Source organism: Bactrocera latifrons, unplaced genomic scaffold, assembly GCF_001853355.1.
Source record: "Bactrocera latifrons isolate USDA-ARS-PBARC rearing strain unplaced genomic scaffold, ASM185335v1 scaffold_241, whole genome shotgun sequence".
Classification (NCBI taxonomy): Eukaryota; Metazoa; Arthropoda; class Insecta; order Diptera; family Tephritidae; genus Bactrocera; species Bactrocera latifrons.
The window spans coordinates 1491-28905 of record NW_017535975.1 but is presented as its reverse complement, the minus strand read 5'-3'; the positions used below and the strand labels follow the sequence as shown (position 1 = coordinate 28905).

The window sequence follows — 27415 nt, the reverse complement described above, 5'->3', positions numbered from 1 at the left end:
ACAAGACGAAATATCTCCTGTCATGAAACAAACAGTCGTCGCACTCGCGACTTGGCTCCCAGGTCAGAGGTTGACAGTCAAAACTTCGAGGTCGTAATTAGATAATTTAGTTTATCTCCTAACCACTATTAACTTGTTCAAAGGTCAACCTCGAACAACACAGAATAACTCTTGCCAACAGGTGCTACTTCGGACTGAGCAGGCAATTGTTAAGTAAGGACTTCTCTAGACGAACGAGGACCAAATCCTGCAAGTCAGTCATCCTGCATATAATATTTCTTTTGATATCTCAAAATATTCTTCACATATTTAGTTATGGTAGAGATAAAATTACATTGCAAATGAAGCCTTCTGGTAGGGACTAATTAAGTTACTTTTGAGTAGTCGAAAAATCCTTTTCTTATTTTGTCAAAGATGTTGTTGCAGTCTTATATCTCCAGTGTTACCAATCAATTGTGTCGTTCAATATAGTTTGGAGGAATGAGGTTTTAAGCTTAATTTAACCAAAACAAAATCGGGGAAGTTGAAAAAGTTACAGCGGTTCAAAAATGAGTTAAAATAATGAAGAACTCGCATATTTTGAAATGTTTGCATAAAATGGGGAAGAATCCCATTCAAGCCACCAAAGGAATTTGTGAAGTTTATTTTTTCTAAATTTTTGGGAAAAAATCAACAGTTAATTGGTCTTAGAACTCGAAATTTTCGAAAAAATAAAAATCTTTCGATCAAGTCCGAGTTTATTATGTATTCTAAAAGCTGTATATCTTTCATTAAAATCGACTGAACGGTTTTCGAGTTACACTTGTCGCCAGGTCAAAAAATATAGTTTTGAGAAAAACGCGTTTAAAGTTTCACACAAGCTCTTTGAAGTGCCAGAGCTCTCTTTGTTATTTGTTGAATAACTCAGAAACTACATTTCGGATCAACGTAAAATTTTCAGAGAATATTCTTAAGATATTACACATAACGGGAATGCAAAAAAAAAATAATTTTTTAAAAATTCTCACTGTAAATAACTCTTTACAAAAAAAAAAAAAACGACATCGAAATAGAAATAGGCGAAGTAGTTTGACAAACACAAAGTTTTCCTAAGAACGGTTGTTGTCAAGCTCTTTGTCCACCTTTTTAATTAACTCTAACACAGAGTTCGCTTTATGCTCTTCACTGTTAGATTTGACCTCTCTGGCGTTAGTCTCAAGAGAATTAATGTACTTTTCCTAATTCGCTCTTATGTATTAGGAACTTTCTGTAACAGAAAAATACAAGATTATATTGTAGAATCTTAAATTTCTTTATGGTGCGATTTTTATTTTCTTGTCAATTTCAACTTTTCTCTTTATTAATATTCAAATTATTAAAGGCCCATCCGATTGCAATATCAGTTTTAATTCGTCGGCATCATCATTAGAAAAGGCAATTTTCTAAATCGCTATAGCATTTTTTAACTATTATCACAGAGGTACACACTTAATGTATGTGTTTGCAATATCGATTTAAAACAAAAACAAGAAAAAACGTTAACTTCAGCTGCACCGAATCTAATCTACCCTTCACTGGTGCATTTCAGGACTATAACGTATAGCTGCCACACAAACTGAATAATCGGAATCAACTTCTTGTATTTAAAACTTTCACATTTGACAATGTACGAGTATCTTCACAAAATTTGGTATATATTATTTTCTAAAGCAACAATGTAGTCTCCGAAGAAATTTTTCAGATCAGCTCACTAGAGCATATAGCTGCTATACAAACCGAACGGTCGGAATCAGGGGCTTGTATGGAAACTTTCGCATTTGACGTGGTATCTTCACGAAATTTGACATGGATTACTGCTTAAGGTAATAATATAACCTCCGAAAAAATTGTTCAGATCGGATTACTATAGCATTTGTAACTACCTCTTCCGTGTCGTCTTTGTCAGCGGCTTTGTCGCCTAGAAAGATCTTTAATCTGGTCTTTCGAATTCCGAAGCTGATTATGAAGTCAGCCTTCTGGAGAGCCTCAATGGACTCACCGCAAATGGCCACCAGTACTGGTCTGCTGACTTAATTTGGTTTTCCTCCTTGATCAGTTGCCACTCATCTATACCAGGTAAAGATTTGTTCTGCAGCTTAATACACCTCAGGAGTTTTTCGCCTGGCTCCTCTAGAGGTGGTAGCCAAATGCGAGCACGAGGTCTCTTCGGAATATCCCTTGCGGGTATAATCCTCAATTGGAGGTCTATAAGGGCCTTGCTGATTTTAGCAACGCTATCCGTTCGGGAAGAAAGGGATGGTCAGCGCTCTTGATGACCCTGTAGCCGCTGAGGGTCTCAGAGAAGTCAAACTCCAGGTGAGGACCCGACGGATTGTCGAGTACAAAGCTTAGCACTATACTCGAAAATCTGACGTCGATCCTCACCCACCTCTATGTTCGCCTTCAATCCGATTCGGTTTTTTGGGCAGAGTTTCTGGTATTTCTGTAATAGGGCGATTTCTTTTTTGTGAAGTGCTCTCCTGTTTGTTCTCTTCTAAAAGTTCTGATCGCTTCCTTTTCAGGTAGCTTTCATATTCCTCTACTATTGATTTGAGGCACTTTATTTCTGCCTCATCAACTGGGGTACCGGCTGCCTGGTCTTTGGCTATCTTCCCTAGTATGAAGACTGCCCTCCGGCACCGGCTCTTCCTCAGCTGATTCTGGAATTTCGTGCGCTACTTTTTGTATTCTCCTTTAGCCGCCAGTGAACTTTGGTTGGTGCTCATATCAGCTTTGGAGGTGGACGATTCCTCCCTTAAGTCTGCTGTTTTCATTGCTGTATCTGTCAGTATACTTGGGTTGGTATGTCCGGCAGTACTCTTACTCGTCTCCTGGCGAGTAATTCGTCTTCTTCGGATTCGGTAATGGAAATCCTGTAGTTCATGTCATTAGGCGTCGCTATTGTCGTCAATTTGGTTGTTGTAGTTTTTGTTGTGGGTTTTGTTTTATTGTTTCCGTTCATAGTTGGTACCACGAGTAAGCCGGAAAGGGTTGGACATTCGTCCGCAGAGCCGGTATGTGGAGAGAAGGCTTTTATACCTCCGACCTGGCCCGGCAATCGGAGGGGGCAATGCGCGATCAGCTTATACGGGTACCTCGACACCTTGGCTTACGATGGTATTGGTACGGGTATCCTCATACTTCAACAATAAGAGATGGGCGTAAAACCTAGGTTTTATTCATCCATATTACTCTTGTGGGAATTATGCGGTGTCCCTCTTAGTTCGTAAGATTAGAGTGAGTTTCCTTTGGGACGCACACTTTATTCTTACTTAAGCCCCTTCGCCACGACAAAGCGACCAACTTAAAGAGGACTATAACGTATAGCTGCCACACAAACTGAATAATCGGAATCAACTTCTTGTATTTGTATAAAGATCTTTCTAGGCGACAAAGCCGCTGACAAAGACGACACGGAAGAGGTCGACGACGCCAGCCAGTTGCTAAGGAATGTGGGACCGAGTACAGGAGCCCTGGGTCAATGAAGATACCATTAAAGGGCTAAACAGCAGCAACTATAACCTGGTTTACGCACTTAACAAAGGTAAACCTAGGGCATGCATTGTTATCAATAAAAGTATAAATGCATTTCTTTGTCCTAATTACAGCACAGCAGATATCACAGTGGTAAAGGTGGAACAGAAGGAAAAGCCCTTCTTCTTGGTCTCGACCTACTTGGCCCATGACGAAGGCATACCACCGGTCCCGCTCACCAGACTAGTAGAGGAGAACAGGAAGGAAGATGTCCTAATAGGGTGTGATGCAAACGCAAGGCACACCGTATGGGGTAGCTCCAGCATAAACACCAGAGGTGAGTCACTCTTGCAGTATATTCTGAATAGTAATCTAAGTATATGCAACAAAGGCGATAAGCCAACATTTATTTTCCCAAGCTCTGATAGGTTTCCGGGGTGGGAGGAAGTGCTTGACCTCACGCTATCAACAGACACAGACAGTCTCGCTGTGGATAACTGGAGGGTATCCGATGAGCAGTCCATGTCGGATCACTCCTGGATACGCTTCAGCATCCGCGAGAAATACAGTGCTTCTCTCACATACAGGAATCCTAGAAGCACAGCATGGGAAAAATTTACCAGTATAATAAAATGCCTTGAAAAGGGAGACAATAAGGGTATCAGAAATCCTCAGGAACTAGATTCAGAAGTAGAGAAGGTGGAAAAAATCTTAACCACAACTTTCAATAAATCTACTCCGCTAACAGTTTTGAAAAAGAGAAAGTCTCTTCCTTGGCGGAACAGTGAACTCAAGAATTTGAGAACACAACTAAGGAAAGCTTTCAATGAGAGTTTTAGAACCAAAAGATATTATGAAAAAATACAAAAAAGCAGTCAGGAAAGCTAAAAACGACTCATGGCGATCTTTCTGCACATCGATAGAAAATTGCAGAGAAACTGTCAGGCTGAGCAAAATGCTATCCAAAGAATATATTAATATTATCTACATTAGGGCGGAGCGAAGTGATTGGACCTCCTTGGCAAAAGAGTCTATGGAGGTACTGATTACAACGCACTTCCCCGGGGATCAGCAAACACCTTCAAAGAGGGTTCAACCAAAACCATCATTGAACGCAGCTGATTATCGAAGCCATAAAGTCGACAAAAGCAAACTCAAATATGCCATAAATAGTTTTGCATCCCAAGAAGTTGGAAAAGAAGTAAAGTTGTGTCCCTTCCAAAACTAGGCAGAAGAACACACGAGAATGCCAAGGATTTTAGACCTATAAGCCTTACCTCCTTTATGCGGAAGATACTAGAAATTCTAATAGGTCTACATGTAAGAACAATAATGGCGGATAAGTTATCGAAGTCCCAACATGCGTACGTAAAGGGCCGAACAATACACCATGGCTGCTTTTCTATGTCTAATAGAGGGTGCTTCAATAATGTAGAAATAAATGCGATAATTTATTCTTTGGCACATGGTGGCATAGATAAGACTGTGTGCAGATGGATACTATCGATGCTTGAGAATACGAAGATTATAGCTTCCTCCTCCGACTAAATGGTGGCGGAGTGAAAGCAGTAGCGTATACAGACTATATAGTGTTGTTGGTATTAGGCATGTTTCCTTCAACAGTCAGCGAGATTATGGAAAGAGCACTTCGAAGGTAAATCTATTTGCTGAAAACAATGGGTTAACTATAACAACAAACAGAACTGATGCTATTCACAAGCAGAACTAGAATCCCTCAGCTTCAACTTCCGGTATAAACGGTACTACATGCACTATATCCCCCACAGCTAAATACTTAGGGATGGAAAGTGACACCAAACTGTCCTGGAAAAAAAAAAAATAGTAATAATAATAAACAAAGCCTACTATACTTGTAAGAGAAAAAAAAAAAAAACACGGGAATATACATAAAGCAGCTATATTTACGGATAGCCAGGCGGCGCTCCTGGCTTTGTCTTCACCCAGGACAAATTCCAGCAAAGTTCACAACTGCAAGAGAGCACTAAACTCAATAAAAGACAAGCTCCAACTAAAATGATCTGTGTTCCCGGCCACAGGAACATTTTCGGTAACGAAAATAAAGACGAGTTGGCAAAGGCAGTAGCTTTCCTCAAAGAATCTGAGGAGAGGCTAATACCAAGCCCGCTAGGATCGATCAAAGGAGAGATCAACACAAAACATAACAAAATGCGTCATAACTAAACAATTATGGCCAACATATGATAGGAAACGAACCAACGACTTATTAACTAGGTCAAGAAAAAGCATCTACAGAGTAACAGCTACCACAGCAGTTCACTGGCCATTTGGGGAACACGCATCCAAAATGGGTATGCCCTACAACGACATCTGCCGTGGCTGCGGAGTAGCAGGGAACAAGGAAACAATCTTCCACTTTCTCTGCGACTGCCCAGCTCTAGGACAAACACTTGGAATTCATCAACCACCAAACCTTGAATGGATTTCCACTAAAAGCATATCGGACATATGTAGTTTCATCGAAACCTTAAAATGGTTTGAGGGAGAAGGTGAAACGTAATGGCAGATACAGTAGGTTCTGCAAATAGTGTATCAAAATGGCAAATCAAGTGCTAATTGAGCCTGATAGGGCTACTCTCCTACCTACCTACCTACCTGCTATAGTGGTCTGATATCGGCAGTTCCGATAAATGAGCAGCTTCTTGAAGAGAAAATTACTTTTGCACAATTTCAATCTTAAAAACTGAGGGACTAAATTATATGTACATACAGGCAGACGGACAGACACACAGACGGACTAAATCGACTCAGCTCAACATACTGATCATTTATATATGTATATACTTTATAGGGTCTCCGACGCTTCCTTCTGGGACTTACAAACTTCCTGACAAACTTAATATACCCTGTACAGGATATAATAATTCCACGCAAACAAATAAGTGCCATTTTGCATAAACGTGGAAAAAAAATAATTGATACGGGATTATGCTAAACAATTAATCGAAATATTCTATTATCAAGATCTAATGAAATTATTAAGCATACAATATTATTTTTTGCGATTTAAATTATCAGCTGATTCGTTGGTGGCAAACATGTTGCAAATCTATAATTGAAACCACTACCATTTATCTCTGGGGTGTGTTCGCCGCGTGAAATAATTAAAGTGCGATTGTTTTAAGACAAAGTATCTGCCATCTCTCAGTAGATAATGCTGACTATATAAAGACTCGCAAATCTATTCTATTCAGTTATTCTTTAACACATCTKGAGAAATGAAGGTCTTGCATATTTTGGCAATTRTTTTATTASCAGGTAGTTATTTGTCAACTKCGAAAAAGCTGAGTTTACTTTAAATATATTCACGCCGGTTCYKKYTTTATTTYGCAGCTGCTATTTCGGCTTTTCCTGTAGAAGAGGGCCGTGAGAATGGCGAGAATGGCTGGTATGTACCACAAGTGGATGGGTCATTCGTCTGGATGACCATTGAAGAGGGCGAGAATGCAATTGCGGAGCGTGAGAAACAGGACACATTAGAAGGCCGTCTCAATTTAGTGCCCGTCAACTATTATCTGTATACGCAAAAGAATCCAACCACTCCACAGAAAATTACAGTCACCGCTGAAACTATTTTGAACTCGAACTTCAATGCCAGCAATCCCACCAAGTAAGTGTATCGCAGTTTTTCTGTTAAGTATACTTATAACTGACATTTCACTCTAAACTTCAACAGATTTTTAATTCATGGTTGGCTTCAGAGTTACAAAGCCGATATGAACAAGAATATTCGCGATGCTTGGTTGAGTAATGGTGACTACAACATCATTGTGGTGGATTGGGCACGCGCTCGTTTAATTGACTATATATCCAGTGTWGTGGCTGTACCCAAAGTGGGMAAAAAGATCGCCGACATGATTGAGTGTTTGGTAGAGAACCACGGTCTCTCCCTGAGTGATACCGAGGTAATTGGTCACAGTTTGGGTGCTCAAGCTGCCGGATTTACGGGCAAAAATATTGCTTCTGGTAAATTGCATGCCATTGTTGGGTTGGACCCCGCGCTGCCACTCTACAGCTACAATAAGCCCAACAAGCGTCTCAACAGCGATGATGCTACATATGTTGAATCCATCCAGACTGATGGTGGACAACTGGGTTTCCTGAAACCAATTGGTAAAGGTGCCTTCTACCCGAATGGTGGCAAAAAGCAACCCGGKTGTGGTCTGGATTTGACTGGTGCCTGCAGCCATGCTCGCTCTTGCATCTATTACGCCGAAGCTGTGAAAGCCGATAATTTCCCAAGCATGCGTTGTGGTGACTATCAAGAGGCCGTAAGTAAGAGTTGTGGTGTGTCATACAGTAGTGTGAAAATGGGTGCTGTTACGAACGCTTATATGGTGGCTGGAGATTTCTATGTACCCGTACGCAGCGCTGCTCCCTATGGCTACGGATCTGATTAAGGAAATTATTTCTATTATATCTGTATATACTGCAAGGATAAACATGAGTTCGATAAAAATAATAATTTTGGGTTTTGTTTATTAACGATAAGTGATCATTACAGTCCCTGTTCCCTCTATGGTTTACTGAAGAAGTTCTTGCTGTAAAAAGTTTCATAAATCGACGCTAGCCTAACCGCCTATAGTTATATATTTCATATCATTACCTCATCGTCTGGCCAATTCACAAGTAATTCGGTTGGCTCGTTGCGGTAGCGATTCATACTATTTTTGGAGGAGTTTATAATTGATGCTTTGACAGCAGGATATCGAGTGTAGAATCTATAACGGAATCAAATCTGTCGATATTATCAAAGGTAAAAACGAATTTACAAGATATTTGCTTAGCCTAAAAGCGTAAAACGCCGCTGGGAGTGATTTTGTAACACAATAGCAATAATTTGGCATAATAGACTCCTGTAACCGTTTTCTCCTTTCCAGGTAGGTAACGCAATTTCACTTTGGGAACTCATAAAACGCTGATCAAAGTGTTTCCAACTTATTCAGAGCAGTTTAAGTCATTGTTTGATCGTGCTGTGATGTTTGATATATTATAAGTGGAACCATATTTCGTCGACGGTCACAAATGACACTAAACCTACGGATTGTTCACAACACAGCAACAAACCCTGTTGTGAARTGGTTGTGTTTGTCGTCCGGAAATAACTTTCTCTTGTTCAGGCAACGGTCTTTTACTTCCTATTTCCTAAGCTGTCGTGCGCACTTTCAGCCAGTAGTCTTCCAATATGAGATCGTAGACCTGTGTGTGACGTTTTTTTCCATAGTAGTCGTTTTCGGGATATCTGGGTGTGATTCACCAAAAACTATCGAAAGTCGTCCTGGAAGGAAAGGAGTCATCGCAGACAGCTTCTAAGCACTCTTTGTTTTCACTACTCAATTTGCCTTCCTAAAACAATAATGAAATAATCGCACAATCTTCTATGAGCCGTTCGAAACCAAACAAGGTTTCAGACAGGGCGACTCCTTATTGTGGGACTGGGAAAAAATATTTCGAGCTGCAGAGCTGAATAGAGAAAGTTAAATACTATACTAGTGTATAGCTGCTGGCGTATATCGATGATATTGATATCATTGGTCAGACTGGATACTGAAGCAAAGGGTATGTGTCTGGTAGTGAACGAGAACAAGACGAAATATCTCCTGTCATGAAACAAACAGTCGTCGCACTCGCGACTTGGCTCCCAGGTCAGAGGTTGACAGTCAAAACTTCGAGGTCGTAATTAGATAATTTAGTTTATCTTCTAACCACCATTAACTTGTTCCAACGTCAACCTCGAACAACACAGAATAACTCTTACCAACAGGTGCTACTTCGGACTGAGCAGGCAATTGTTAAGTAAGGACTTCTCTAGACGAACGAAGACCAAATCCTGCAAGTCAGTCATCATGCATATAACATTTCTTTTGATATCTCAAAATATTCTTTACATATTTAGTTATGGTAGAGATAATATTATATTGCAAATGAAGTCTTCTGGTAGGGACTAATTAAGTTACTTTTGAGTAGTCGAAAAATTCTTTTTTTATTTTGTCAAAGATGTCGTTGCAGTCGTATATCTCCAGTGTTACCAATCACATTGTGTTGTTCAATATAGTGTTGGAAAAATGAGATTTTAAGCTTCATTAAATGGGGAAGAATCCCATACAAGTCGACCAAGTGGTACATACGAGTATTTGTTTATTTATTTATTAGTATAAATATAAAAAATGTTAAAGTTTGGTTAGAAATACGAAGGGACTTTTTTGACTACCCAATATTTGCCAGCCATTGTAGATGAGTACCTGAGTCGCTTTAAGAAAATAAAAAAGTCTGTATGCGGACAAAAACAATTTCCTGATAACTGACAACAGTCATCCATAGTAGTTACAATTATAATAACAGTTATGTGTTACGCTCAACAAAGAATGTTTAATCAATGCGAGAAGTTAACTATGAAGCAGCTTTGAGCTGCGCGCTACGAAAGCTCAAAGTGGCTTCAAATGACAAAACACCCCTGCTACTTACTTGTGGCCTAGTTCCTACCCGCTTTGGGAGACATTCATTTGCACATCTGCCACCCTATTTTATTATATAATATACTACATATATACTGCTTGACTTGTTTGCTATTGATTGCGTGAATTTGTTTGAACAATCCCCACCGAATAACGGCAAATGGGGTAGAAGAAGGAAATGAGTATGCATTTGAAGCAACTACCAGAAAACAAAATCTTGAATTAGAGCATTATAAGGAGCGCAAAAGAAAACACTTTTGAGCATTCTGGTCATTAAATTCATTGCAAGCTTGCGGAAGTGTGTAAGAAAAACCATCACTTGAGAGAAATGAATTAAATTATTTGTAAATTGCTTTAGTAACGGCAGTTAAATCGTAAACGGATTTTGCTTTAAAAATTTCTGTTGATCCATTGCTGCTGGCGGTGAGTTCTGTGGCGCATAAAATTTATTTGAAGTGGCGATAAAGGCGGTAAAGAAGAGCGCAACTCATATTAGCATACGTTCAGGCGCCATGCATGTGCAAGAAAAAGAATACGCGCAGCAAAGAATGCGTGCCATAAAACATGTGCAGTCGACTCAAAATACTCAGCAGTTTTGCTTATCGAGCATTTTTTGTTATTTTTCTTCTTATTAATTTTATCCCGCTTGGCACTTTTGGTGGCACGCACCAATGTTTGCAGAAATGAGCTGCGTAAGTAAGATGGAATGAAAGATCGTAAAATCCGACGTAAAGGTGAGCTGGACGAATTGAGGAGATACGCGGTGGCAAGCTTATCGAACGAAAAGCGACGAAAGGTTAAGCGAACCGTTTGTATTGCAGAAAACCTAAGTAATTTAAGAAAAATTATGCGGCAGCACGCAAATGTCACGAAAAGTATTATTCTTCGTCATTTTTGTATTCACGCGGCCATTACTTCTATAAATATCATTAAAAACTAAACAGACCGGTAAAACCTTCTTAGTTTTTTCAATGCTGCAGCGATGACGTCGAATTCCCGAAATCACCTAAAGCTGGTTGCTGCCTCCTAATATTTCGTATTTCTACGGCGGTAAGTTGTACTTGTAAAGCAAACGCTACCTTCACGTCAATAAAGCGCTTGTGTCCTAACCAAATTAAATTTTATTGCACTGCAAATAGAAAGAAACCACTACGGCACGTACTTCCTGTGCGCGACCAAACAAGGAGCGAAAGCTTGCCAAAAAATACCAAGCCATTAAAGTAAAATGAGCTTGGCTGGTGCATTGCCGTTGGTGAAAAAAACTGAATGGATGTGAGAGCCTAGAAAAGTAGCAAAGAAAGAAAAATAAGCTCAAGTATGCCCATCTTTGTTGACGTCAAAGCGAATTCGGTTGAAAGTAAAATTATATAAGTTCCTTTCGTAAAAAAGTGGATTTAAAGCATAACCGGTAGCCAATTTCGTTTTTCGATTGTTTCGTGCTGTATCCTCCACAAATACATGTATATATTGTAGTTATTGCGAATTTTTTTACAAGCTGCACATTTAAAAAGAAAGCAAATACTTAAAGTTAAGGTGGCTCTTAAACAATTTTAACATTTAGGAATTTTAAGCCCTTTAAGTAGAATTTCAGAACTGATGTAGAAAAAATTAACGTTGAAGGAGAGAATAAGAAAAAGTATTAAGCTCTCATCATCTTCAAATGTGACAATTTTCATTCATAATGTACGCGTTCCTCCTAAACTAAGCTTAATTGCTAAACAAAAGTTTTTTTGTGAAAAGCGGGATCAGAGGCTCTTTCGTTTCGTTTCTGAATTAAATCTCTCCTTTATCAAATGCTAAGCTACACTGAGTCCAAATATAATAATAAATTTCATGTATGGAATCAAGGCGAATGTTGGAAAAGGTTTACGGTTATTCAATTTTATCAAAAACACATGCGATCGGGTGGTACAAAGCCTTCTAGAACGGTCGAGAGGTCGTTGAAAACATACCTCGTTCTGGACGTCTTTCGACCTCTTCATATGATAAAAACCTTTAAAAAGTGAAGTATATGGTACTTGAATAGCAAATGTTAGAGAGGTGGCAAGAGAGCTCGAGAGCGTGTCCTTTCAAATGAGTTTGGTGAAAATTGTCGGTATGAAACGTGTTCTTGGTCGACCCGTACCGATAGAGCTGATTTTTTTATTTTTTGGATCGAGCCAGGATTGTGACCGAATTTAAAGCCAAAAAACGAAATGAACTTCATTGATCAACCACCGTATTCAGCAGTTTTTACTTCGCGTGTTTTTTTCTTGTTCCCCAAACTGAAATCGCCGCTCCGGGGGACACTTTTTCCGTCGATCGAAGAGATGGAAAAAAATTCGCTGAAGTGAATAATTGAGTATTTTGCTTTTTATTTATAATTTCCGGATACTTTTTCGCACATGTGTTACGAGAGTGTGAGCAAAATACCATATACTCGTATAGATTTGTTAAACTTAAAAGCTAAATATCAATCAATAAATATAATCATACTAAGTGTACAAATTCACACAATTAATAAATTTCCTCAGAATTATTATATACACTTACTAATTCAATAAGTAATAAATCATATGAAAGCCAGGTGTTGAAACTCTTGCAAATAAAGAATTTTATAAAAATGCTAGTTGTATAAATTCAACGAGTAATCAATTTTCATATACTATAAATACCAAGTGCGTAAAGTCTATTTGTCTACTTGTGAAAGCAACTAGAATTTACCATATAATTTTGATATGAAAAGATTAAAATAAACTCAAGAACTCTCTTAAAATATATCCATACATATATATCATGTGTTAGACAACTTCGAACTTGCTCTTTTCCAGCATGTTATCGACCACTTATGATTTCCGTAACTCGCAAAAATTCAGCAAATGAATAACGCCATAAATATTATATAGACCCATAAATATTATATAACCCTAAGCGTTTGGTAAACGATTCACCTTTACAAAAGGCAAGCACGTGCAAGCAAGTAAATAATGACATAATGTTTGCTCCTTCCCCACTCTATTGTATTCTAGGACAACATGTTATTTATTGTTTGTTCCCTTTCGAAATTTGAATCGTCTTAATTAGCTGCGTAATCGATAGCAGCAAGCGCGACAGTGTTCAATAGCGCTCACCCCCAAAAGAACAGAACATGCTATATATAGAGCACCAACTGAAACGCCTTTATTTACATTTAATTTTTTTCCAATATATTTTCTTTAAGCATTTCATGAAATTACTTTAACGGTGTTTCGAGCGGAATAATAAAACACTAAACAATTATATAACTGTAAATATGTATAGGTTAATGTTTATGATAAATTTGTAATTTGTTATTGCTTCGAACGCACCCAGCCCATAGTAAGTCTCAATGTCGAATACTTGTCAACCAAATAATGTGTAATAAATATTGAAATATAATTTAATGGAAACTTGTCGTTTATCCTTGTATATGGTCCGTATCGAGATAACATAACTCCCACTTTGCATTGATTAAGTCACGTATACGCCATGGCCTACGCATTAGCGATGGCTGCCCTTGGCAAATGCTAAAATGTTAATGGACAAACGAAAATTGAATTTTGTACGTGGTGACGGCTAAAAACCGTAGTCAGTACAAAACCAAAGACGCAGTTCCATAATAATTACGTTAATGTTCTATGTTACCAACCAACTAGTAAACTTTTTGAATAAAATCACAAAAAGGCGGTCATCTAAAAATATAACAAGATTTTTTAGAGGTCATTAAGTTTTTCGGACACAAATTTCAGCGAAATATAAATACTAGAAATAGAAAAGTATAATAAATAAGCTTCCATTTAAACTATGTAAAAGGGAGAAATGTGGTGCTAAGAGGACTTTAAGTTTCATTTCAGAAATCCAAGCCCTCCGAAAAAAACTTGCTTATAACAGTCGTTTCAGGGCTTATGAAGCTGGTAAAGCAGGAATTAATATTCAATAAGAGAGCATGTTTGGCAACAGAATTAAACAGCAACAGGTTATTTTCCATTTTCGATTCTGTACTGCCTTTCGGCCTTATTTTAAAAAGCACATATTCATAATTGCGTTTTTTCCATAAGCCTGTAAGTTAACAAAACTTTGAACGCCGAATGTTTTGTGTTGGATATTTCATTCAGAATAAATGGAATTTATTTTTGGTAAATTATATGCTTCGGACATTTTATGATTATAACTAGAAGTGAATGGAGGAAAGTTAAGCTCATCAAATATTATTATGAATTTTCTGTCTGAACTTAACCTTAATCTTAAGTATTAGACCAAGGAAAATTTAAAGGTAATTTTGCAATAAATTGATCGTTTGAGGGTACAATTTGTATTAGAAGTTAATAATTTTAAAATTTTCTGTTCTGTATACATGTACGTCATCTACCATGCTATTTGAAATTTTGAGATTCTGGCTTCTATATGGGATTGAGTAAATTAAACAAACTAAAATAAAAATATTTGTTATAAACGGACATCTTGAAATGCGCGATTTCTATAAGAAATTCTGTTGCCAACTTAAGACTTATTAAATATTTGTCATCAGATATATTACTGTAGAAAACAATAGTCAAGCACGTACATACCACACGTGTATAGAACAGAAAGTAATTAAACAGAAAAGATATCAAGATTCAAAATGGGAATGCAGTTCCTTTCTTCAAGCTTTGTTAAAAACGTATTTTAATTTATAAGAAAAAGTGTTAGTATTTTAATAGAAAATGGCAAACTTTGGGTAAATCTGCGGAAATGCCTTTAGTAAATTACTTAATATCAAATTTCGCTTATTTAAGCTTTTCATAATTGTTTCCTTAAAGGACAGAACTTAAAAGAAAATGTTCAATATTTGACAAAAACAAAAAAAAAAAAAATATTAAAAAAATCGGATTGAAACGTAAAACTTTACGGAATATTCTGAAACTGCAGCTCAAATTACAAATAGATGAATCCCTTTGAAAAATTCAATTTCGATAAAAACATAGTGAGATACGCTTCATCTCCTGAAGCTCTAAGCCTTTGTTCTTCCAGACGAGTTAATTTTTTAAGAAGCTAAAGCATACTTTAAGTAGAAGAATAACCGATTTTTACAAAACTCTGGTCATGCCTCTCTCTTAAAGAGGAAAATTACTTAGATCATCCATGGTTATACATATTAGTTTTTAAATAAAATTTTGGCTGTTGATTCAAAGATATGATAACAGTAGGGATAAAGTATCTCCAAAAATCCAACCACAATCGAAATTTGCTAAAATTTGAGCGAATACAATTTTATAAAATTTTTCTTTTTAGAATTATGAATTATGAAATATTTAACGGTTAAAAACGAATATCAGAAATAAATCTTTTCCAGCCGATGTTTACAAGAATTAAAAGAGGAAACAAGCCTACATTTCAGTCGGGACAAACTCTTTCCTTTTAATTATAAAATACAAAAATCTTAAGTAATAGTAATAAATATGGGTGTCTAGAACATCGTCAATTTCAGATAATTTGTAACTCAGGGCCCTCTATGCTACTGACATATTAAATCTGTGACGAGTATGTATTAAACTTGCATTATAAATATTTTTCAGAAATAAATTATTTTCAGATCCGCACACAACCATTTTGATTTTAATTATCTCAAATGAGATATGTCATATGTCAAATATGCACTTTGTTTCATCGCTACAAAGACATAATATTTCTGTGAAATATTGAAGAGGGAAACAAATTTCGGTATCTGTCTCAACAATTTGGCGTGTGGTGGACGTAGGAAGGAAGCGCCTCTCTTGAAACCACACTATTAGTATATTTTCTCAGTTTTGTCCGAAATCACATGATTAAAGACTGGCATAAGTTAAGGCAAAGAAAAAAAATTATAATACAGTTGCGGCAAAAAACTCACTAAAAAACTTTGCTAATGACCCTAGGTTACTGTTTCCGATGAGAAAAAGTTTAACCTTGATGGTTCAGAGAGAGATTACCAAAAAGTGCATTGATATTTTTCAAAGCGCAATTTCGGCGGAGGCTAACTTATGGGATGGGGTGCATTTTCAAATTCGGGGACAGTACCGTTGGGATGCCCTTCTTGCCGGATGAATAGTTGCGAATACGAGAAAGTATTGGAAGCAAATTTGCTACCCTACATACACAGTCATGCGCAAAAATCATTCTCGAGCAGGTCAACTAAAACGTGGCTTTAACGTAAAAATATCCATAATTTAGAATTTCCAGCTTATTCTCCTGATGTGAGTCCAACTGAGAACATATTTTGCTCATATCCCACCACTTACTAAAACATATTTCATAAAATTGAGTAAATTATCTAACAAAATTTATTTTCTGCATGAAATTATGACTGTAAAATTTCAGAGGCCAGTGATTTATTAATTTTATTGATTTATTTACATTAGTAAAATCTCAATATGGTCATAATAGAGCTGATGATTTTCGTCTCTGCAAATAAATGCTTTTCCAAGTTATTTTCTAGAGTTCTATGAAAACTACAAGAAACCGCATTTATATATCCAACTAATTTATTTGCCAAATTTTAAAACCACAATTTTGTTCGTGCTTTGTAGTGTGCGGAAATAGTGTATATTTATACATGACATATGGAAAGCCATATCTCTGCCTACATTTGAGTACCACATGTATAAAATTAGTATGAGCCATGCATAACATATGTCTGTATTTCAGCACTTAGCTTTTAACAATGGACAAAGAACATATTGGCTTGCTAATTAAACAAAATAGGTTTATGCATTTATACACTTAATATTTAGATACATGTGTACGGATTTGTACATAGCTGTACTTAGATAGTTGTTTATATGGCTGCCGATGATGTGGCTATCCAAATGGCAATTACGCTCCAATTTATGGCAGCCCTAGGTGTTATAAGATATCGACGAATACATATTCATTTATTATTTTTTGTGAATTGACCAATCCTATTGCCCTTTTCTATTTTACTAAATCAGACACATTTGACACTTTACGAGTGTGTTGATATTGGTCGATATTTTCTTATAAACCGATATCCGTTCTTGAAGTAATTGAATGGTTTATAGTTTTATTTCGAAACAAACGACTTTTTCAGAAACTATGTGTTTGTCTCTACATCCTGATTATTAGAGTAAGATCGGGTGCTGTGGACTGTTCGGGTACTGCGTTTTTGCTATTTTGATTTGCATTCTGGTGCAGACATGTTGTTTCCAGTCGTTTGAGATACCCATATTAGTTTTCTTCAAAGCGATATTTTTGTAAAATTTTGTAAAAAAATTCAGATGGCAGGTTATAACTATTTTAAATACCACAGAATGGCAAGAAAGTTATTTTTAATTATCTATTTAAATTATCAATAGACGTTATAGATTCTCACACAGAAAAAAAAATTGGCCTAGTTTTCGAACTCCAACAGAAATGTGAGCATGTTTTTCGATAGGATAGGAGAAACAAAATTATCCACTGCTTCAGTTTGAATAACCACACAAGGAATATTCTGTTGTAAGATCTTGCCAGGCAGGTTGAAGATATAATAATTTTTCTTCCACTACATTCTACATACAGGGTGGCTGATGAATTTTGCTACATTAAGAAACTCAAATAATTTGATGCATGTGCTCATTGATGCATGTGCGGCATCTTACCAAAAAGTTGTTTATTACTGCTAGGAGAGTTGAGACAGGAATAGCCGCAATCGTTTCTCGAATGAATTGCCTTAGTTCATTCAAATGTTTTGCTTTGTAGACTTCCTGTTTGCAATAACCCCACAAGAAAAAGTCAGGTGCAGTAAGGTCAGGCAACCTGGGTGGCCAACGGAATGTGGAGTTTCTGGATATCAGCTTATTGGGAAATTTTCGTCGCAATTCTGTCATAACAGGTTGGGCTATGTGAGGAGCTGCATCATCTTGCTGAAACCACACAGAGTTGAAAGAAATTCTCATTCGGCGTAATTCTGGATAGAAAAACTCCCTCAGCATGCTCAAGTAACGGTCTCCAGCCGTCCAGTGACCGTTTTCTTCGAAGAAGTAGGGCCCGACAATGCAGCGTGATGAAACTGCACACCACACTGTGACACGAAGTGGATGCAATTCCGTCTTATGGAGTATCTGTCGGTTGGAAGCACTCCATATTCGACAATTTTKTTTGTTTATGTTGTCGTTTAAATCGAAATGGGCCTCGTTAGACATGAAAAGACAGTTCAACATGTTTCCATCCTCTGCCACCATTTGAAGCATTTTCTGGCAAAATTCCAAGCGAATCGGCAAGTCTGCAGCATTCAGTTTGTTTGCCATTTGAATTTTATATAGGAATAAGTACAAATCTTTGTGCATAATTGACTGTAATGACTGTCTGCTTACACCCATTTGAGCAGATAGGCTTCCTGTCGAAACATGTGGATTGTGTTGTATGGCAGCAGCTACAGCAGCGATTGTTTCCTCCGTTCGAACTGAAGGGTTTCGATGGTAAGGTCTTCTGTTGACTGTCCCGTGCTCGGCAAATTGTTTGCAAGCCTCATTATGGTCCATCTGCTYGGAGGATTGCCGCCAAACGTGCGCCTATACTCTCTTTGAACTGAAACTACGGACTCCAGTGCGTGATAGCGGCGGACTATCCAAATTCTTGTTTCAGTGTCCCAGTTATCCATTTTTGTTAAATGTAAAAGTCAATCTGCAAAATAAAAAAAAAAATAAAAAATTAATCAGAATCATCAAATAGAAAAAAAGTTATTTAATTTTTTTGGTAGCGGCTTTCATCAGCCACCCTGTATAAGCTGCAACTAACCCTTTATTCTTAACTTTTTTTTTTTATTAATTATTAAGTTGGAATTAAAAAATTAGTCTACTATTCTAGCTTTCTAATTATTTTCCGAATGCCATAAGCCAAATTACCCGTCAGTTTTATTCATCAACTTTTGGCGACGCCTCACTTTTTCTTAATTATCAGATGAAAACCTTAAGCCTTATTTATTTTCTATTATTAGAACATGTTGATAATGGAATATGTGATTTAAAACACTTGCTTCCATTACTACTGTCATTTAACATGAATTAAGTTGGAAGCAAAATGGCGCCACCAATACCCGAATTTACTCTACCTGCTTGCGATCTCTCTTATATAAAAATGTTCTGATTTATTATAAGCGATTATATTACCTCATAGTTTATACAAAATCTTTTTCTTTTTCGAGTCCTTTCTTTGAAGAAAAAGAGAAGTTCATAAAAACGCACATGGGCGTGTTTCCTTCGGGGTACCTCACTGTACACATAAAGTCACGGCATCGTCTGAAAACAGTATATACTATAAGTACATGCTTATAGAACATTCACAATAAATAATAGCACATATTGTCGATACATGAACTTTTTCATTGTTGTCAATAAATTATTCGTAACATATTGGCGATAACATGTCCACTTGTTTTATTGTTCGGATTTAAAACTTTCTATTTCCCATTAATCTAATTGAATTGGAAAAATAAACACTACCAACTATAGTATAACTACAAACAGATGGTCGAAGAGGCTAAAACGCATACACATACGTAAATATCGAGATCAAAATATTAGTACTGCAATTTCCTGACTAAAGTTGGCCTGTTTAGCAAAGCATTAAATTTATAAAAGTTGGGCCAAAATCCAAATTCTAATTGTTTCGTACAAAATAACAAAGAAACGCCAACTTCGCTTGCACCGAAGCTGTAAAACCCCTCATACAAACAAAAGAACTTGATTTTATTGGTCAATTTCTATAGCAGCTATATGCTATAGGGTTCCGATCTAAAAAATATATAAGGCTATACCCATATTTCGTCAAATACAAACTTGGTTTCATCGTTCACTTGATAAGGCAGATGTACGCTATAGTCATCTGCTTCTTTATTAACACGCGAAAAATTCTGTTGAATTTGGGCTCTGCACCAGGGTAATCAACCACAGAGATTTGCCAAGTTGGAAAGAGGCAAAAAAATAAAATAAAATACCGAGGACAATGGCAGTGAATGCCCTAAAGAGCCGAAAGCTCTGTGAAAAGTGTTTACCGCACAAGTTCATAATCCAACAAAAACAAGAATTGCTGATTCTGAAAAGTGTTCGAGTGCTCTTCAATCGTAAGAAAAAAGTCGGTGTATAACAATAGAAAGATATATATAGATTATGATTCATAGCACTTTGAATTTGTTTCTACCATTCCCAATATTTAGCAATTAGATTATTTTTGAGGAATGTTTAAATATTTCGAAAATGTTTAAGTATGCATCAAATTATAGACTTTCTTTTACAGCTTTTTAAATTTTTAAATTAAAATAAGCGTTAATGCTATATAGTACATTTTACAAATTTCAAACGATTTTTACTATTGGGAGCCAGGCTTAAGTCAGCTTGAAGCGCTAAAACTAGTGTGTTCGAGTCAGCACGCTTAAACATTTGGTAAATCGAAAACACCTGGCCAAAATCTGACCCCACGTGCAACATAAACAAGTAAAAATCTCATATATTTTTAGAAAAAGAAAGTTTAGGCGAATTTTTTGGACTTCTGGTTCGTACTGGTTCTAAATTTCTAATTCGTTTGTCGTTAATTGATTTACTTTTAGAGTATCTAACGTATGCAGTTTGAGCGAAATAAAGAAGAACGTATTCCTAAAATATCAATTCAAACATAAAAGCATAAGGCGCTCAATCCACTAGAGAACAGTAAAATAAATAAATTTACCATTTCATAGCCCTGGCAGAGGAACCCACATTCAGGGCAACACATTGCCTCTTCAAAATCCAAAATAAATATTTAAATACACATGCCTATAACATATGTATGTATATTTAACTTTATTTGCTTAAACGCCACGCAACGCCACGCAACGCCACGCAACGCCACCAGTTGGCAAATAGTAATAAACTAATAGTTTACTTAAGTATATTTTCCTTCTACGTGTATTTATACGATGTGTTTGTTTATCCACTCACACACGTGCATGTTGTAGGTACATATACAATTGATTCTGAAATTGGTTAATATTTTAGGGATGTGCATATATACACTATAGATATGTATGGAATACTATGTAATTTTGGTTAAAATATGTATATTTATTTATTTCATATTAATGTAATTTGACATTGCAGACATTGTATAAACTTGAATATAAATTTACTTGTTTACGTTTTTGCACATGCCAAAGCGAGCTACAGAAAATTTGGCATTAAAATAGCATCGTTAACTCTTTCACCGAAGACTTTTGTAAGTATGTATGTGCATATATACATATCTATATCTCTCAAATCACCTTTTGCTCTGATGTGAAAGCGCTGTCCCAAACATCAATAGACACTCCTCTTCTCAAATGACATGCTTAATTGAAATTAATCGCATTTACATATACATACAAGTAGTTATATCTCTGTATATAAGTATATCTGCATATCCATATACATCTTCGATATGCCATCATATGGTATTTGGTTTGAAATTTAAATCAAGCTGCTGCTCAAACCAATTTTCAAAATTATAAACAATACTTCTATTCCCACAAAAGTATGCCAATAATTAGTTTTATTAAAGATCGCAAACTGAAGTCAGCACCCCTGAACAGCCCGCTCTGCACTAAGGAGTGATAACGACATAATCTGTTGAATAGGGGTAGGAAAAGAAAATAATGTGATTTCCTCAAATTTTCTTACCATGTTTGGGTTTGTCACCATGTGATTTCGGGCAAGTGACCGTCAATCGAATGAGTTCCAGCCCAATTATCGACCATTTCTTTTAGCAATTAGGTGCCGAGTATTCACTTTGAAGACGTCAGTCTCTTCAAACTTATATGCGTAGATTAATTTTGAGAATGTGGGACGCCCCCAGCAATAATTTATGGATTATGATGACTTCAAATGCGACAATTTGGAATATTAACGTACCTACCCAACAAAAGTGAGCTTTATCGCTGAACAAATTTTGTTGTGAAACTCGGGATAGGTAGCCATTTTGTTTTGGGCTCGTTCACCGTACGTGCGAAACGCTTGATGATCGTTCAACTTAAATTTTTGTACGAGCAAGATTTTGTAAGCCTGCGAACCAGAAACTTTCTACAAAATCTTTCATAAATTAAATAGGCATTGCTGCAATTGTTGCGCGCGATGTCGTTTGACTCGTTCAAGTCTTCTTCGATACTCTATTTCACAGCACCAATATCGTCTTCACACATATCATCACACTGTACAGATGCTCATTGTCCAGGAGAGTAAACGGGTCCGTAAACTGTCCACCATGCTGGGCGATTATATCGCCCGAATATTGAACGCTGAGCGCATTGCGTCGCTAAAGCCGAACCATAATATTTGCCTAATTGAAAAACACACTTAAAAAAACAACCGTTATTTTTATAAAGAGATATAAAAGGCGAGGTCATATTATTTCCAGGACTATAATAAGCGTGGAAAATTCTTTACAGCTGATTCTTACTACCAAACTGCTTTTGCAAGTCTGCATTAAATCGGTTAAAAAGAAATTCAACTTTAAGAATTTTCAGTTAACACCTTGACTGCATCATACACACATAAATACAATCGGCTTTGCGAGCAGCTCTATCAAACGTAGATTAAAGCGCTCTTTCATAATCGTTAACATACTAAATAGCACACTCAATGCACCATATAAAAATCTTTATAGCTATAAAGTCGGTACATTCGCTTTGGCTGCAGGAGTGAAAACTCATTAGCCACTTGTGTGCACTTGTTTATGTTGTCCTTTTATCATGAGCGCAAACAAGCTGTACAGAAATCAATTAATTGAGCTGCAACTCTGTGCACAGTCTGGTGGCTGCTTGGTGGAATGAAATCAATCATAATTCCAATGCGCACTGAATATGTAACAGGTAAGTCGTTACGGCGTTAAAAGGCAATAGCACCTTTAGTGTGTGCATATATATGTAAATATAGCGTCTACCAATAGGGATGGCGTAATACTGACAGCACGTGGCGGCCATGTTTGTATACGGATTTGTGTCAAATTGTCATTTGTCAGTGTGTTTAGTAAGTTTTGGCATTTTATCATGTCACGTCGCTTGGAAATAGTCTAAGATTATTACGCAAGTTCATGTTCTCTGGTGGCTACTGCAAGAACTCTTAGCATAAAACACGTTCTTCTCAGATGAAGTCCATTTCTGACTTAACGGCTTCGTCAAGCAACAAAATTGTAGCTATCGGAGTGAGTCGATGCTAATATCGTTCAGGAAACGCGATTGCATTCCTAAAAATTGTTTGATTGGTGCTGTATTGGTATTGCGGCATCATCTGGCCTTAATATTTCTTTCGAAATGAGGCAGAAAATGTCGTTACCATCAATATCGAACGTTATAAAACGATGTTGACCACTTTGTTTATCAGGAATTTGTTGAAATCGACGCAAGTGATCCCTATTTCCAACAAAACATGGAGGCATTGCATGAAAAGTTTGACCTGTCATTAATTGCGAAAAAATGGCCGCCAGGATCATGCGACTTAACGCTTCTAGATTGTTTCTTTGGGACTAAGTTAAACCAAAGGTTTATGCCAATCAACTAGTAGCGCTATAGGAGCTCTAAGACAAGCATATGCAGGTTTATCTAAAATTAGCATAAACAGGTGGAGATATGTAAACGGAGCTGTGGGGGTCTTATGGCAAACAGAACCCAATTCGATGAAATTTAAAACACTCAAATTTTATTTTAATATCAAGTCGTACTTGCTGATAGACCCATGGTATACATGCATATGGTTTTTTACATTCATCCTTACTCCTAGGTATAAACACCACTCGGCTAATTATTTCGTATAAGTAATTTATTAAAGCCCGTAATCGTTTTCCAGATGGTCGCACACTTAGCTGGCATAACGGATATGTATTCCCATACATATATGTATGTATATCCATGAAAATGTGTGTGTGTGCTGAAAGTTTCCCCCGCGTGATGCGGCAATCATTTCCCGCTGAAGGCAAATATGTAAATTTTTATTCGTGGCGAGTGTCATCGATAAAGTATTAATGCCCAACGCTTTATGAAATTTCACTTATCCGTCTGTGTAATCGTAAATAAATGAAGGGGAATGCAGATTGAATTTGGTATATATTTATAGTGGGTACGCTACAGCATTCAGCTAGGGATATACTCGTATAGTATATTTATATCGATATTGCAATGGATTTTTCTTGATGAAAAATTGACGAACGATATGACGCAAAAAGAATACAATTATCATAACACATTTCAGATAATTTATGAAGTGTCGATATTGTGCTGTTATTGACATTGTCGGTGGGCTGAAATCAATCACTTTTTTACTGCAATAAAAAAAACATTACCAAATATTGAAAGTACGGACAGCTCATTTGTAGGAACCGCCGATATCGGAAAATTTTATTATACAGATTTTTTAAAATGAATGCTTAGGATACCGAAAATAGGGCTTAGACAGTGCAGCGGTACCATATTTTACTGTCCGTCATTTCCTTCCAAAGCGATTTCAGACAAGATTTTGGCGGCACTCGCCTTAACAGAAAGACCATTATGAGGTTAGTAAACATGTTTGTCGAATCTGAAAGTACCGCCAAAAAACCGTAACATCGAGATCCGTATGTTCGTGTTCAAGATACGGCTTTTGCTTCATCAATTCAGGTAAATTCAAGAGTTTCGACGAGCAACTTGGAGTTACCAGACGGTCATTACTTTGGATATTTCATGATGACTTAAGCCTGCATCTATACTAAGTTCAAAAAAAAAGCCGGTTAAACCCAACAGATTTGATTATCGCTTGGAATATTGCCAAAAATTTATTGAAATGTTCGAAGCAGAAAATAACTTCATCAAGGCATTTGTCGGGCCTTACTACTTACTATCCCTTTCAACAGCGCTTGCTTTCAGCAGTGAGTATATGTGCAAGTACATATCCAGACCAACGAAAATTTGAAAAAAATAGTATCAAGAAACACCTCCTTCACCTGACACTTGTTGAACCTTTTCTATGGGGATATGTCAAGAAAGAGGTGTTAAAAGTAACTCAGAAATCTGACTGAACTAAGCAGTCCATTCAATCGATAATTGAGGCAATTCCATCTTCAACCCTCCAGGCCGCGTGGTTGAGCATGAAGGTCATTTACGGTCCATAATTTTGAAAAATAATTAAATATATACATGAAATAAAATTAGCTACACAATAAAAAAATTAGATGTAATATTTTAATAAAAAAACACGAACTAGTCCCTAAATTTTTAAAATATTGTTTTGAATATTTGCAAACGTCATTTTCTGCCGATATCGGACCACTATAACATCTAGCTGCCATACAAACTGAATGATCGGAATCAACTTCTTGTATGGAAAATTTCACGCTTTACAAGATATATTCACGAAATTTGGTATAAATTATTTTCTAAAGCGACAATGCATTCTCCGAAGAAGTTGTTCAGATTGGCTCACTATAGCATATAGTTGTCACATAAACCGAACGATCGGAATCAAGGGCTTTTATGCAAAACTTTCGCAGTTGAAGTGGTATTTTAATGAAATTTGACATGGATTACTGCTTAGGGTAATAACATAATCTCCGAAAAAATTGTTCAGATCGGGTTACTATAGCATATAGCTTCCACACAACCTGAACATATAGTTACTAAAAGAAATGCACCTGTGAAGGGTATATTAGCTTCGGTTTATATCATTTTCTTGTTTATATCAATATTTTTGTTTAACGCATGAGTTGGTCTTTTCCATAAAAAGGCCTTCCTAACTAATACAGGCCCCCAAAGGATTAGCGGTCTAAACTATATATACTAGACCCTGGTCATAAAGATTAGTCATTGTATACGTGCATCACCTTTCTGGTGTCGTAGCATTCCCATCTGCAATTTTTAAATTTGTTAGGGATATACTGTCTGAATTTCCCCGAAGGAAGGTAGGTATTATTTCAAAACCAGCAATACTTCCTTGATACTCATCTACTATTACCATTCCTTCTCATTCCATAAAGTAAATGATTGTAACATATCATTATTATATTTCTTTATTCATAAACACGATTTCCTATGATCCATAACCGTAAGGTGGAGAGCTCTTGACCGGCACATAGTACGTGCCACTTATGCCAAAGTTCGATTTTGCACCCATRCGGACTGCACTATAAATGTTACCACAGCTCTTATCAACAGCATCTTCGTAATCCATGCACTTCATACTTGGGAAGTTGTTCTGAGTAATAGCCTCAGCGTAGTAGGGTATAGCACGTAAGTGAGAGCAACTGCCAGTTAAGTCGAGCTCGCAGCCCGGTTGATTCYTACCKCCATTTGGATAGAAGGCCGCCTTACCGATGGGACGTAAAAAGCCCACKTTACCGCCATCAGTTTGTATCGTCTCAACATAGTTGGCGTCACTGCTGCAAAGGCGCGACGAACAATCATCATAGTTAAACAAAGGCAGCGCAGGATCGAGACCTTCAATGGTGTGAACTTTACCTCGGCTCACCTTCTTGCCAGTGAAACCGGCAACATGTGCGCCCATACTGTGACCAACCAATCCAAGTGAATCAAAAGACATACCGTGTTCACTCAGAAAATCAACAAAATTAGCAACTACGGCACCAACACTGGGAACCTTATAACGTGCACTGGTATAATTAGCTGTCTGCGCGTCAACGCTCCAATCAACAGCGAATACATTGTAATTACCAGTTTCCAAAAACGCATTTCGAACATCAACATTAATACTCGAATTCAGATCGCCAGTCCAGCCGTGAATTGTAATGCGGGTAGGCCATTTTTTATTGAAACCGGCTGCAGAGAGTGAGGATGCATCATTGAGTTCTACTTCACGACCGTCACGGTTCAAGGGATGGTAAAGATAGAATTTTACAGTAACCGAAGTGCGTTCGKCGACCAGTAARCGCTCTTTGTGTTCTGACTGCGAGATCCATGAAAACCTGCCAYCCGCTTGAGGCACAAACCAACCTTTCGTTTCATCGAAATTGCTGCTGCCACCAAGCGCTGAAGGAAAAAACTCTCCGTTTTATGGAATTAACAATGTCATGCCAAGTTTTAAAAACTCACCAACAGAAACGAATAAGCCGAGCAAACCAAATAYTAATTTCATCTTGTCAAGGCCTTTGTTATTAAACGACTAAACTATCGATTTGCATTCCGTATGGTTTTATATATGTATTGCGCGGACTATTTTGTAACTTGTTTATTTGAAATTCGAGTGAATATCGATATAATAATCGAGGTACTTGAATATGTCACACTGCAAGATTAACATTTATAAATGAAGCGATCAATGGTAATACTATACTAACAATATGGCAGTAATATAGCTTGGTTGATAACCAAATATCAAAAAATACGACAACATTAATTGAGAAAATCTGCTATACAAGTTGAACAGTTCTGTACCCACACTATCTTCATTATGCACATATAAGATAGTTTAGATGGGCATAACACACAT

The 27415-nt window shown here is 36.9% G+C and overlaps 3 protein-coding genes across 5 annotated transcripts in view; 1 reads left to right on the top strand and 2 right to left on the bottom strand.

Moving 5' to 3' along the window:
• The window catches only part of LOC108969146 (neuropeptide Y receptor), a 229298-nt gene extending 210115 nt beyond the window's left edge, over positions 1–19183 (bottom strand). For all 3 annotated transcript variants that reach the window (XM_018933695.1, XM_018933696.1, XM_018933698.1), the window contains exon 1: positions 19109–19183. The gene's annotated coding sequence lies outside the window, so the exon portion shown is untranslated. The remainder of the gene's footprint in view (positions 1–19108) is intronic.
• Positions 3469–7996, top strand: LOC108969131 (phospholipase A1-like). The gene is made up of 4 exons (XM_018933684.1): positions 3469–3562; positions 3632–3829; positions 6856–7141; positions 7208–7996. The coding sequence occupies exons 1-4, from the start codon at positions 3469–3471 to the stop codon at positions 7929–7931; spliced, it is 1302 nt and encodes a 433-aa protein (XP_018789229.1). The 3' UTR covers positions 7932–7996.
• Positions 19184–25953: 6770 nt separating the features above from the next.
• LOC108969142 (phospholipase A1-like) lies at positions 25954–27127 on the bottom strand. The gene is made up of 2 exons (XM_018933692.1): positions 27019–27127; positions 25954–26955 (listed from the first exon to the last, which is right to left on the bottom strand). Exons 1-2 carry the CDS (start codon positions 27059–27061, stop codon positions 26000–26002), a joined length of 999 nt encoding a protein of 332 aa, XP_018789237.1. The 5' UTR covers positions 27062–27127; the 3' UTR covers positions 25954–25999.
• Positions 27128–27415: the final 288 nt, after the last annotated feature.